The sequence below is a fragment of the Benincasa hispida genome, chromosome 3 (genome assembly GCF_009727055.1).
Source record: "Benincasa hispida cultivar B227 chromosome 3, ASM972705v1, whole genome shotgun sequence".
NCBI lineage: Eukaryota > Viridiplantae > Streptophyta > Magnoliopsida > Cucurbitales > Cucurbitaceae > Benincasa > Benincasa hispida.
Window position 1 is genome coordinate 64141565 of NC_052351.1, and position 13714 is coordinate 64155278.

Here is a 13714-nt window from a genome sequence, read left to right on the forward strand (position 1 = left end):
AATTTTTTGGCAGCTTCCTAATTTTATGTAATGTTCCTCGCAACATTCTAAAATAAAATGAGATGTTTTTCTTAATCTTTGTCCATTATGTCTTGCACACTTCTGAATAGTATGGTTTTAAAATAAACGTTTTAATGTCAATATTATATTAGATTTTATATATGTATCAAATTATATCCTATTTAATTTTACTCATTACCATGCCTAGAACATTGATGTTTAGATGTTAAAGAAGTTTTGAGTTTAAGCCTGGATTTTAAGGCTTATTGACTTATAAAATTGGTCTTAAACAAATGGAGGAAGCTTCTATGATGATTAGTGAGAAAAGTGCCTAGTTATGGTCTTCAATCATTTAGAATTGTAGCGAAAAAGATCCTTTAGAATTTATTCTTGGGTTTGATGAAAAATAGAAGTTGTTAGCTTTTCAAAATCGGTTTATATATGTACCAATATATGTGAAAGGTTTTGGTAGGTAATTAATAGACATATGGATTTAACACATGAATACTTAAAGGTTATATCTATTGGTTGGTCAATAACATTATTGATATTTATTAATTTGTCGACTTTTATCAATTTTGTCCACTTCCAGTTGTCTGAACTAAAACATATCGGCGAAATTGGGTATGACTCAATTGACATACGAGTTTATTAGTAACAACAAGATTTGTGGTTTGGATCTCCTACCCTCAAATATACTAAAAAAAATTAAAACATTCCACTAGGGTAAGGTTTGGAAACTATAAAAAAGAAATGACAGTCTTTGATGTATGAAACATTTTATTACTTGACGCTTTAAAAAAGAATATCAAATAATATGTATATTAATAAGAAGTCGAGAAAAATAGGAAAAAGGGTGGAGGTCGATGAAAATTTTTGGAGCTTTTCACACTAATGTAAAACTCAACATTTTAGAAACGTCAAGTTTGATCATCACTTTTTTGTCATGTTTAAAATGTTATTAAAGGATAATTACAATGGGTAGCAAAATTAATTTTCATATTTGTTAAATCGTGTAAATTAATAATTTGTAAATATAGCAATTTTAAAATTTTTGAACTTTGACAAGAAGAAACTAAAAGTTTATCTTTTTGAACTTTGTCTAGACCTTTTGTACTAAAGTTCGTCCATACAGATACAAAACTCCTTTCCATAATTCATAAGTACCTTTTGGATAAAACTTCATCCAAATTTGGACATGAAGTACATTTCAAAAAATAGAACCCGATCTTAGACCTTTTCGGACTTTGTGTTGACCTTTTGTCAAATACACTGCAATTGAAAAAATCACTTAATCAAATCATCTACATCGCTTTTGAACTTATCCAAAATTTTGTAACAATACTTTTTCTTGGTTCTAGACCAAAATATTTGTTTAGAAAGTGGGGGTTGGATTGATAAAAAAATTTATCTAGATAATTGCATTCATGAAGAAAGAAACCGATTTAGATTGGAGGATGAAAATTCCAATTAAAAATCATCAATTGAAATTACTAACCAGTCATGATGTGGCGTTGATGTCAATCGTGGAAATATCATGAATAGAAGAAAAACAAACAATCTTCGACGATGGTACATCCTTCCTTGATTGAATCGATCAAGGTGGAGTATAAGACCCCCAAGGCAAACAGATTAATACCAACACCGTCTATATGCTTGAACCACCTTTTCACAATGACTCGATAGGAATCACTTTGGAAAGAGGAGACTCTACGACTTGAACTATTGGTCGTGGTCGATTAAATCGAGCCTTTCATCCTGCACCAATGGATTTGATCAATTAAGTCAAGCCTCCAAAGTAGACTTGTTGTCGATTGAGAAAAAAAATAAAATTAGTAAGAAAAAGATGAAATTTGAAAAATTAGATAAAACAAAATTTGAAATTAAAGATAAGATCAAATATGATAATTGAAAGAAAATCGAAATTTATAGGTAACGGGTGTACATTAAAAAGTAGCAGTAACAACTCCCTTATTTACCGTAGAATTTGGCTTGAATCTATTGAAATTGAATATGCTTGTTTATTCTAGTCAAATTTATATGAAAATCTTGTTCTGGCTTATTCACTCAAAATGTTGGAGTATGTATGATATATAGTAGATAGGTGTATTCTTGAGATTTTTTAAAGCTCAAGTGTGTAAATAGAATGGCTTACCTTTCTCTTTTGTTATCCCTTTGCTTCATCTGCTTCACTTCTCCTTCCATTTTTTTTTTTGTTATTTTCTGATTTAGGCTCATTAAATGATCGAAAACAAACTTTAGAGAAACTTAGAAACAAGAACAACAAAACTGTAACAGAGTAAGAGAACCTGCTTTATTGCCTCCAACCTCTCTCACAATTATGATTACCATTATCTGCAAGTGCAATATTTATGTATCAAGTCCTATGACATGATCCTTTGTTAAAGGCTTTGGCAATTCGAAACTGAAAGTTTTGTTTGGGGACCTTCTATTGTTCTCTTCATCCTGTTCTATTACTCGTAATCTAGAAGTTAGTTAATTCATAGGATTGTTTTACCCACAATTGAGAAGGATGAAGAAGTATGGCAAATTTAAGAACTTAATCTTGTTGTTATGTAGCTATCTTACGGTTATGGTAGTCACTTCAAATATGAGTGTTTTAGTAGAATTAGGAACTTCATTTGTTTGTTTTGTGGCTATCCTGCAGTTATGATAGCCACTTTAAATATGTGTGTTTAGTGTATGTGTTGTCACTTTGTAGGTTTAAACGGCGTTTAAAACTATTGAATTACATTCGTAGCTTGGGGGGAGTTCACTTCGACGCTTTCTATGTATTTGTTACTACTTTATAGGTTCAAATGGTGTTTAGGTGGAACTAGGACACGTACATAACTTGGGGAAGGAGGATGTATATGTTTTAATTGTTTTTTAGATTATCTTGAAGCCTAATTATGTACTTTAAAGGAACTTTGTTCTTGGCTTATTTGTAAGGACTCGATAGTTGTGTAGGTTTAAAAGGCATTTATGTATTTGTTTATGTGGATTTACGACACATTCGTAGCGTAGGAGAGAGGTTCACGTCTTAATTATAACAATTTTAATCGCTTTTTAGATAGTAAAATGGTTGTTTGTAGTATTCATATATTAATTATGAACATTGACAACATGTTTATAGCTTAAGAGGGGATCATTTCTCATATCAATCTTAAACATTTTGTTTAAATCTTTGTGTGATTGTTAAGATCTTTTTGTGCATTTTTCTTTGTTGATTTTAAAGAAATCTTTCATAATGTTTGTTTTTCCTATTTCAAGTTCGTGTAAATTCTTAAAGATCATTTTTTGGAGATTGCGAGAAGATTTTGAGATGATTACTTAATTTGGTTTAGGATCTCACTTATTTGGGTTTAGAGAAGATTAAAATTTTTGTATGGGGGATTAGTAAGAAGCTAGAAATGCTCAAATTTAATTGTATACACAGTTCTTGTTCGTAAAATTTTATAGCTTGTGTATTGAATATTAGTCTTATTTTTAATATATAAGCTTACTTTTATTACATTTGTCCCCAATTGATTTGTTTGAAGATTAATTTTTGTTTGTGCATAATTAGGTATTAAAGAAATAAAAATTTGGTAATTTAATTATTACGAATTATATAAAAAATTACAAGCAATTTATACCGGCACAAATAAACTTTGGAAGAAATCTATCTATTGGTTCTTTAGAAATATGCTTTTGCCAACGCAAAGTGTATTTCGTCTGGAAAACACATATGTTGACGCAATATATTGTGTTGGCAAATATGGTATTTATGCCGACAAAAATAGTTTTCGTCGGGAGGCACTTCTCCCGACATGGGTACGACGATGATTATGCCGACACAAAAAAATGTGTGGGCATAACCTATCCCTACGTTTTTTTTGCGTGGGGAAAGGTGAAAATTCTTGTAATGGGGTGAAAACCCTCTACTACTTCCTCGGTTCTATTTATCTCTAGAAAAATCAGTGGTGTTCATCGAGGAACTCCGTAAATTTTTTTGAAAATTCTTAGTTTTTCGTTCAGATATACCTTTTTCCATCCTCAACACCGCTTCTACTAACTTTCCAAATTCACTCTAGTCCATTGTAGTAATGGAAGTTCGAATTTCCAATCTTAAACCATCCTCAAATCTTTTATACCTATCAACCTCATCTTCGATGATGGTTGTGGCATACTTGGAGAGTTCCACACTTCTTTTGGTATTCTACTACCTTCATTGATCCTTCCTTTTTTATCTCTATAAGAGCGGAGATAATATTCTTCACAAAACAACGTCTACTTCTAATTGATTCCTACCAGTCACTTGCTCCTTACTGAAGTAGGAAGGTAGCAAGTTTTACCTTCCTTTCCTTCAGACATCCCATTACATCAAAACATTTCTCCAATATTTTCATTCATAATTCGGCATCAGTTGGATCGGCCGTTCGTTCCCCTAGAACTTTCAGTCGCTCAATTTTAAATTTCTTTTCTGGGTCATTTCGAAGTATTTTCATTCCGACTGCTACTCCTTGAGCAATCCTTGACATTAATTGCTCTTCAATACCATTTATATTATCGCTTGGGCTCTCTAGTTGGTGGTTGGACTCACCAACCATGTCATATTCCATAATATTTTGTCCACCATAGACTTCTTGAGCTTCGATATCACTCGGCCTACATATTCTACCACCTCAAGGCATAATTTCCTACATGATAATGCATAACATAATTGTATTATTCAAATTTAAGATATGCAATGCCTCTTAACATGATGCAGAACCTCGCTCCCGAATGGCCGATTATCTTGTAATCGTTCTATTGCTAAATATATTATCATGACTAGGACATAGAGTCCTGTCAAGTTATCAGAGCAATCTCAACATCTCAGAGAGGTGGAAGAAGATGATGCAGAAGAAGATGGAGGAATGATTAAGAGTAACTGAGGCGAAATGGACGAGGTACGGAAGGAGTTATAGAAGCTTCCGATGCTAGAGACGAAAATGAGGGAGATGCAGAAGACACTGAAGATGTTGGTCAACAAGTTAGTGGGCGAGCCAAGAAAACAAGGAGTCTGTAAGACCCCTAGTATAGAAATAGTAGGACCATTAGGAAAATATTACTATTGGTATGAGTAAGGGGTATGGGAGTGATTAGATGGTAAGTTAGTGAATATTACTATAAATAGGAGTAGGAGGGGTAGGAAGGTATGAAGAATTTGGTGGGAATTTTCATTGGGGAATTGAAGGAGAGAGTAGCCCTCTCGAAAGACTATGGTATATTGTAGTTTCATTATTGATATTGCAATATAAATCATTTACCGTTCTTATTTCTTTTTGTGTTCTTGAGAATTTCCTTGTTAAATGGTATACTAACAAAATGGTATCAAAACTATTCATCCTGGAATATCAATTAGAAATGAATAGTGATCAGTTGAAAGAAGCACTGGTAAAGGTATGGAGAAATGTGAGAGCATTGCAACAAAGGCTCATTGAATCTCTGGAAAGAGAGAGAGAGAGAGAAGACTAGTAGAAATCATAACAGAAAAGGAAAAATCAACAAATAAAATATCAGAAAAATAGGAAACGATTGCAATGGGAGTCGAATCCAAAACTTCCAGTGAGATTCCAATTGAAAGCTCATATATGGAAAATTCTTCACTGATGTTGAAAGGTATCGAAGAAGGAATGTTGTTTGTTCGAGCAAAATGCATCGAGGGAAAATGGGCAATAGAGATAGAAAAGGAGATGCAATTGATAGAAACAAAAGAAAAGAAAGAAGGCGATGGAGGGCTCCATATCAGAGGAGAAAAAGAGAAAAAGAGTAATGACTCGAAGATGGAAGAATCGAACGAAAATAGTCATGAAAAAGATGGAGAAAAGAAATGGAATCTGATAGTTGACGTCTATAACCGACGACAAAAGGTGAGATGGTCGGAGACAAGGATTCAATGGAACTAGAAATGCCGATCAAATGAGGTAGAAGCATTCGAGAGAAGGGGACAAACATTACTAACGAGAAGGCGATATAGCAATCAGAAGAAGAAACGGAGGAAGGAGCACCTACAAGCAAACACATGGTCAGAAAAACGAAAAAGAAAGGCGACAAAAAATCGACAAAGAAGAAACATGTCGACAATCAACGGTGGGCGAATGAAGAAACTATCATTGATCAAGGACGCAAAGGATGGTTGGAAGCGATGCAAAGAGATGGCACCGACATTCCAATGGTTGGAATGGCAAGGATACCGACGGACGAAGAAACGACAAGCAATAGATGGAGAAGATGACTTGGGGAAGAGGAAATTTTCGTGAAGTGGAGAAAAAACATGTTCATACGCACATGAAATAGGAAATGGTGGGGCCCGAATGGATGGAATCAAGGGAAAAAGCAACTAATCCTAATTATGTGGGATTTACATCATCGATCGGGTTCATTCTCAAGAAAGCTATGAGGCCCATTATTCTAATCTAATTCAAATTGAGAAGAGTTGTAACTTGCAAAAATGGGAGGGAAGAAAAATCTGTCAGGTGGCGAGACCATGGACTGAGCAAAGTGATAATATTAATTTGGGCTTGATAATGGGTTGGTTTTGCTAGAAGCCCATTGTTATTTTTAAGGAAGATAATGATTTATGGGCCCAACGTTTGAAGAGTTGGTGGTGTGGGGCAATCCAAGTTAAAGGGGTTGTTATATTCAATATCTGTTACAAGGGTAGTGGGGGTTACTTAAGAGCAGGTTATGCTGTTTTGGACCGGAAATTAATAATGGGCCTAACCCATTAAAGGAGAATAACGCCAATAGAAATGAAGAAAGAAGAATGTGGAGTCATGGGATATTTATTGGGCTCGGTCCAAGCGAAAAAATAGAAGCCCAATTTATTTTCAAGGTTAAACAAGGCGGAAGAGAAGGCTATGTTGGTTTAAGTGTTGTATTCTCATAATTTAAAAACAAAAAAAAAAAGAGAGAGAGAAAGAGAGGGAAAAAAAAGGTTGCCCAATTTAATGATTGTGTTTTGTTAGCACACCTTGAGGACAAGGTGTCTTCGAAGGGCAAAGTGTTGAAAAAACCCTAGTATAGAAATAGTAGGACCATTAGGAGAAAATTAGTATTGGTATTAGTAAGGGGTATAAGGATAATTAGATGGGAAGTTAGTGAATATTGCTATAAATAGGAGTGGTAGGAAGGTATGAAGAATTTGGTGGAAATTTCCATTGGGGAATTGAAGGAGAGAGTAACCGTGTCGAAAAGCTATGGTACATTGTAGTTTCGTTATTGATATTGCAATATAAATCTATCTTTTACGGTTCTTATTTCTTTTTGTGTTCTTGAGAATTTCCTTGTTAGGTGGTGGTATCCTAACAAAGTCACGACTGTAGCAAAAGAAAACTTAGAGAATGTGAGAACCATGAAACCCGTGACAAAGAAAGAGCGAAAGAGGGAGAACCGTCATGGAAGAAATATGCAGAGGGAGAGGGACTGGTTTAAGTTCAAAAAGGTGGAGATGCCTGTGTTTAATGGAGAAGACCTGGATGAGTGGTTCTTCAGGACAGAGAGATAATTCCTACTACATAGTTTGTCTGAAACGGGTATACTCACTGTGTCAATAGTAAACTTTAAGGGCCAACCGTTGCATTGGTATCATTGGGTGTAGAACTGATGCACGACTAAACTTTCTGCATAAGGTTTTTAGGATTAAACAGCAAGGAACAATGGCTGAATAATGGCAAAAATTTGAAGAGTTGTCGGTGCCATTACCCCACCTGTCAGAAGAGACGCTAGAAGGACCATTTGCTAATAGGCTAGACCCAGTAGTTTGAATAGAGATGTCTTGTTTTTGGCCTGAAGTGTTGGAGGAGATGATTCGTGGCCCAATTGATAGAAGATAGTATAGTTGAAACAAAAGACCCATGATAAAAGCCTAAGTAAGGACTTGAAAGCTGATGGGAAAATTGAACCAAGAATTAATACTAAATCGGCGAGAAAGGGGTATGATGGATCATTGATGCGTACCATCACTTTGATGGTGAGAAGTCCAACAAATCATAGAAAGCATCATACAAACATGCAACCACCCCAAATTTCATTAATAAACTAAGGATCATTACCAAAATTTAACCTAAACTAACTTTATTGTGAACTAACGTTATTAACACTTACACTTTAAGAAAAAATTTTGCAGCATAACGACACTACCACAACAAAACCAAAATTTTTCTCGACAACTATTTCAAAAGAACACACTCCCAATAACCTTCCACAACCACTTCTTCTCAACAGAACTACCAGAGGTTCCAAATAACTAATATTCATAACTTCTAAATCAAAACCAACAAAACTTGTTAAAATTAACCAATATTGCTTGTTAAAACTAACTAACTCAATTTAATGACAAACTTGAGCAAAATAAACTAAGACCTATCATGAAATTTCAACTCGACAATAGAAAACAACTTGAAACTACGGCAAGTTCCACAATTCATAAACAAACTCATATCGAAAAGAAACTAAAAAAATGACTTATTCCTTAACACCTACAAAATCTGGTTGGATGGGGCCGAGGGGGAGGGGGGCAGTACACGCCGTTGTACTGGTAAGTAACTCACACCTAAAGAGCCACCAAACAACATACATGCATTGCGAAGATACACAACAACAGTAATATCACTCACACCACACTAAACTCATGAATTATATCATCATATAAGAGGCTAACATAGTTTTTAATCAAATTTTGCAAACTTCAAAACATTCCAACAAAACCCTCACCTAACTTTATGAATGAATTACTCAATGCCATATACCAAGCTTTAACGCGTTACACATTTTACACTAGCTCACTCATTTAACATAACCACCATTTTTCCCATAACTGCCTAAGACTGCCCCCTTCTAGAGCCATCGACTCCTGACCATTTTTACCTAAGACCTCAATATCCTCTATGGTGCTCATCATTCAACCCTTCATACCTATGACCTTGAATTACATGTCGACCCTTAACTGTACTAAAGGCCTTCACATTCTCTACAACACTCAACGTTTGACCCTTAGCCGTACCTAAGGCCACGAATTGTACATCGACCCTTAACCGTACTCAAGGTGTCAATGTTCCCTATAGCACCCAACGTTCGCCCTCAGCCGTAAACCTAACGCTCAAATTGCTCGTCAACCCTATTTTTTACAACACTCAATGTTCGACCCCTAGCCATGGCTAAGGCCTCGAACTACTTGTCGACCCTTAACCCTTAACTGTACTTAAGGCCCATTTCTCTACAACACTCAATGCTCAACCCTTAGCCAAACCCAAGGCCTCAAATTGTGCATCAGCCCTTAACCATACTCAAGGTCCCCACATTTTTTCTAAATCTAACGGTGACATCACTTCTCACCCAACTTTCCTTTATGAACACAGTTATCAATTCTCCTTACCACACCATCTCACCATAATGCATGAGTCCTGTACTTACTTATAAATCATGCCTTATGCTAAAGTCCACATGAAACAGTATGATGCTTTTAACAATAAAACTATATATACATCAAATTAACCAATATGCTTTACTCAGAAAACACATAATAGCACCACAACATACTACACATTATACAAGGCAATACAAAGATCATCGAGTCATGCTTAATCATATCAAATCACATCACAGATTCAAAATAAAAGAAGCCATAATCATACATAAAGGTATATACATAAAGGTATTTAGATCACGCATCATGTCAGCACACAAGCAAATAGACCTAACAAGTATAATCTACTTACTTATTGTTCAATAATGCTTCTAAAGCTATTGACTCGAAGTATGATTAAATCAACTGAGCACCACCGAACAGCTTCAACACTTGTTGGTTCCTGCCCAAAACACTTGATCCTAATTAGTATAAGTCATTAGATAATGGGTAAGGAAAAAGTAATGTCGAAAGGAAGTGGGTCATTATAGAAATGTGTTGAAACGGAAAACGTTGCTGGAAAAGTATCCGAATAAGTTCAATATCAATCTGAAGCCATTGAAACTTGCCCAAACAAAATTGAATCCTTGTTGGACGTGTCTGAATATGCTCAATCCTACATAATTAGAGTCGTTAAGGATTGGGTATTGACAAACACTCAAAAAGTGCTTTCTTGGGCTTAGAATTTAGTTGGTTTTATGTGTAATTTGTGATCGTTGATGCTTTTTATGTTTAATTTGTAGGAAATCGAGCAATTGGATCGGAACGAGCAAATTTGAGTGTAAAAAGATCAAAATGCCCCAAGGAAAGTCAAACTTTGACAGAGGGCAAGAAAATAGGTCAAAAGGTTGTGAAAAACGCGGAAGGGAGCATGCACGGAGCAAAAACCCGAGAGGGTTGGATATAAGGTAACGTTGCGGCATTACGGAATCTCCAACATGCGTTTGAAATTTTTATTAGACAGTACCGCAACACTTCAACTGTCCTCAAGGTGGGCTTACAGAACACAATCATAAAATTGGACTTCTCTTTTTTTTTTTTTTTTTCCAAAATATAACACCAGTAATCTACTCTTCAATCCATTAATCTACTCTTCAATCTTGAAAAAGGAATTCTTTTTTTCAACTTTGGAAAGCTGATCCAATTAGTTCCCTTAACTTCAGCCCATAGCCCAGAATCATCCTTCTTTAGCCCATAGAGCAGCTCAAGACAAGAAGCTCCCTTCTTCCTCAGCTTTTGACATGCGCTAAGCGCCACAATTAGAAGAAAATTGTTCCACTTCAGCGGCATAAAAAATTCTGCCCTAAATTACTTCTATAGCAAACAAGAATTGGGCTGTTTTCCCAATTCCCAGCCCACAATCCCAACCAAAATTAATGCTATTTCTCCAACTGCTGGCCCATCGTTTTCCAAAGAATTCCTGCATAAAACGAAATGGGCCCAAAAGCCCTTGCTGGCTTGCAGAAAATATTGGGCTTCTCCCACCAGCACATTAACCCACACCTTTTCAACCATTGGTCCCACCCTCCAAATCACGTGGGTAAAAGATTCTTCTTCCATCTCAACCCTTTTTTTTCCTTTTCCCGAGCCTTATTCTCTGCCCATGGTCTTTCGACTCCCTCTGCAAATCCCGACCCATCTTTCGTGAAGACTTCCAACCTCACTTGCTTCTTCGTTACCACTCGCATTCTGACAACCGCCATTCGTGCAATTGCTCCTTGACCTTTGTTGCACAGCATCTGCTCTTCCCGAGAATGGTCTCCCCATTTACACGTCTTCTTCTCCCACCACCGCCGCTCGTCCTCTTTGGCCATATACATTATTTCCGTCCTTCTCGCCTTCCCGTTTTCTTCTCTTGGCATGATCAGAAATGATTTCGTTCGCCGGACTTTTTGCCATCTCAACCCATCCTCTGCCTATGGATTCTCCGTCCTTCGCTTGCCATTTCGTTTATTAGAGTAAGTCAAATAAGTTAAGTTTGTACCTCGCCGTTTCTCTATCCGTACGCCACCACGCCGGTAAGTTCTTCTTCGAGACTTCTTCTTTCGCCGCACCCATTCTTGTCGTTGGTAGTGATCTCCTTCGTTGGTTCCTTCATGGTTATACCTTCTCGATCCCTTCTCTCACTTTTCTTGGAACTTATATCGGTGCTTTTTAAGAAACTTCATCTCTGACCCTACTGATTTGTAACGCTTCTTCTTCCACTTGCCCTTTTGTCTTTTGGCTGGTATGTTTCTCCTTCCTTTATTCATCTTCGCCTTTTGATTCATTTTCTCCCTGAACGTGCTATCGAATTTGTTCTCTCGGACTCCCTGATCCTTACCTCCTCATTGTTTTGAAATTGTTCCCTTCCAACAAGTCTGATCTTAGGCCTCTGTTCTGATTTTGGCTTTCCCGGTGATACCTCTTTCTTTCCTTCCCTCTTGGTTCGTCGATTGACTCTTCCTTGCTTTTTCAGAGGTGTTCTCAAGTACAATTGTCGCCTTCCAGCCACTCTTCGAACTCGTCTGGATAGTTTTTGAACAAGGTTTTCCTTCTCTTCTTTGATGGTTGCTAGTCTTCTTTCTCTCTCTCTATCTTCACATCCTTGCAGGTGATCCTACAATGTTTGTTGCATTGATTCCAAGATCTCGAACACCTCCTGTAGCCTATCACACATTGTATCTGAATCTATAGCGATATGCCTGGAACAAATAGGCTCTGATACCAATTTGTTAGGAACCCTCCTAACAAGAACGGTACTAAAAGATATAGAAAAACTAAAGGACAATTCAATTATAGAAATATGCTATAACTCACAAACTAACAAGATAAACCCTAGCCTTTCGAGAGGGCTAGTCTCTCCCAAATTCCCAAATGGAAATTCCCACCAAATTCTTCACACCCTCCTACCACTCTCACTCCTTCTATTTATAGCCATATTCACTAACTAACTTCCTATCTGATTACTCTTATACCCTTACTAATACCAATACCAATATTCTCCTAAAAGTCCTACTTTACATATTCATTAACCTTTAATTCACAATAAGATTTTGAGTTTTGATTCTTGGGCAGAGTTCCTTTTATCTGCAACACTACTTAGATCTCTTAGATCAGTATGAATTCTAACACTAAAGGGCGGAGGGAAGGTGTGCTTTAATAAGAAGGAACCCTCAAAATTCAACCATCAAATAACTTGAGCGTTCTCCATCAGAAACATGATAATCCAGAGAAATCACTAGACTTTATGAAGATATCACCAAAGAGGGTATAAAAAGGCCGACCATTATGGCTGATGAGATCTCTAAGAAATAAAAAAGTTGGCTTGTAGATCAAATACAACAAGACTGAATACTATTCAGCCAAGTGTTGAGATGTAACCTGTTAGAAGTGAGTAACATCTTGGATACATAAATGATGTAAACTTCTCTTCTCCACTGACCACTGATACCACACTTTTGAAATAGAATAAAAAACAAAAACTATACAAGCTTCAGTGAAAACAAGGCAATACTATACTGCTATCATGATGTCCATAAAAAAAAAAGCAATAAATACTTCAATAAATGAAGCTGGAGTTTTAAACAGAGTAGGAATAATTCTGTCGTTCCTTCTCAATCTGTAATAGTTACTTTCCTAAGAAAGAAACCATCTCATAACAGAACTTTTAAATAAATGTTACCTTGCAAAATGATGTCTTTAAAGCTCAATCTAAACAGCAGCATTTCTCTGGCAGACCTTTGCCTTCTCGGCATCAATAATGGATTCCACAAGCTTAACCGCACTCTCCAACTTCCCATCTGCATTCACAACCACATAATCAAAATTCTTAACATGTTTGACCTCCTCTCTAGCCGCTGCAACTGTCACCAACAATGATTCTTTAGTCTCCGTCTTCCTTTCGATCAATCTCTCCACTAGTTTAACCTCACTCTCCGCCATCAAAAACACAAAAACAGCAGAATTCCTAAGAATCTTCCTCAATGTTTCAGCACCTTGAATGTTAACGCTCAACACAATATCATACCCTTTTCCCATAAACTCCCGAATTTGCCTTTTGGGAATCCCCTTGGAATGCCCACACACTAAAGCATATTCCAGAAGCTCGTTCCTCTGGATCATGGCGAGAAACTCTTCCTTAGAGACGAAATAATTGTCTTTCCCATCGACTTCACCAGGTCGCATTGGTCGGCTTGTCGCCGTAACAACGAAATGAAGCCCTTCTCGGACTTCTCTCAATCGATTAATCACAGCGTCCTTTCCCACCCCACTTGGGCCACTGATCACAATAACTAAAGG

General features: G+C 36.5%; 1 protein-coding gene across 4 annotated transcripts in view; it reads right to left on the reverse strand.

Annotated features, from left to right (window-relative positions):
- Positions 1-1082: 1082 nt before the first annotated feature.
- Positions 1083-13714, reverse strand: part of LOC120072621 (guanylate kinase 3, chloroplastic-like) — a 13320-nt gene continuing 688 nt past the window's right edge. The window contains exons 1-3 of one of the 4 annotated variants that reach the window (XR_005480556.1): positions 2156-9740; positions 1499-1758; positions 1083-1272 (exon numbers count right to left, since the gene is read on the reverse strand). Coding sequence is in view for 3 of the 4 variants with exons in the window: in XM_039025036.1 (XP_038880964.1) it covers positions 13127-13635 (509 nt within the window). In the remaining variant the exon portion in view is untranslated. Of the gene's footprint in view, positions 1273-1444; positions 1759-2155; positions 9741-10462; positions 12134-13097; positions 13636-13714 lie in introns of those variants that run through there. The other 3 variants (XM_039025036.1, XM_039025037.1, XM_039025035.1) reach the window with 3 other exon arrangements.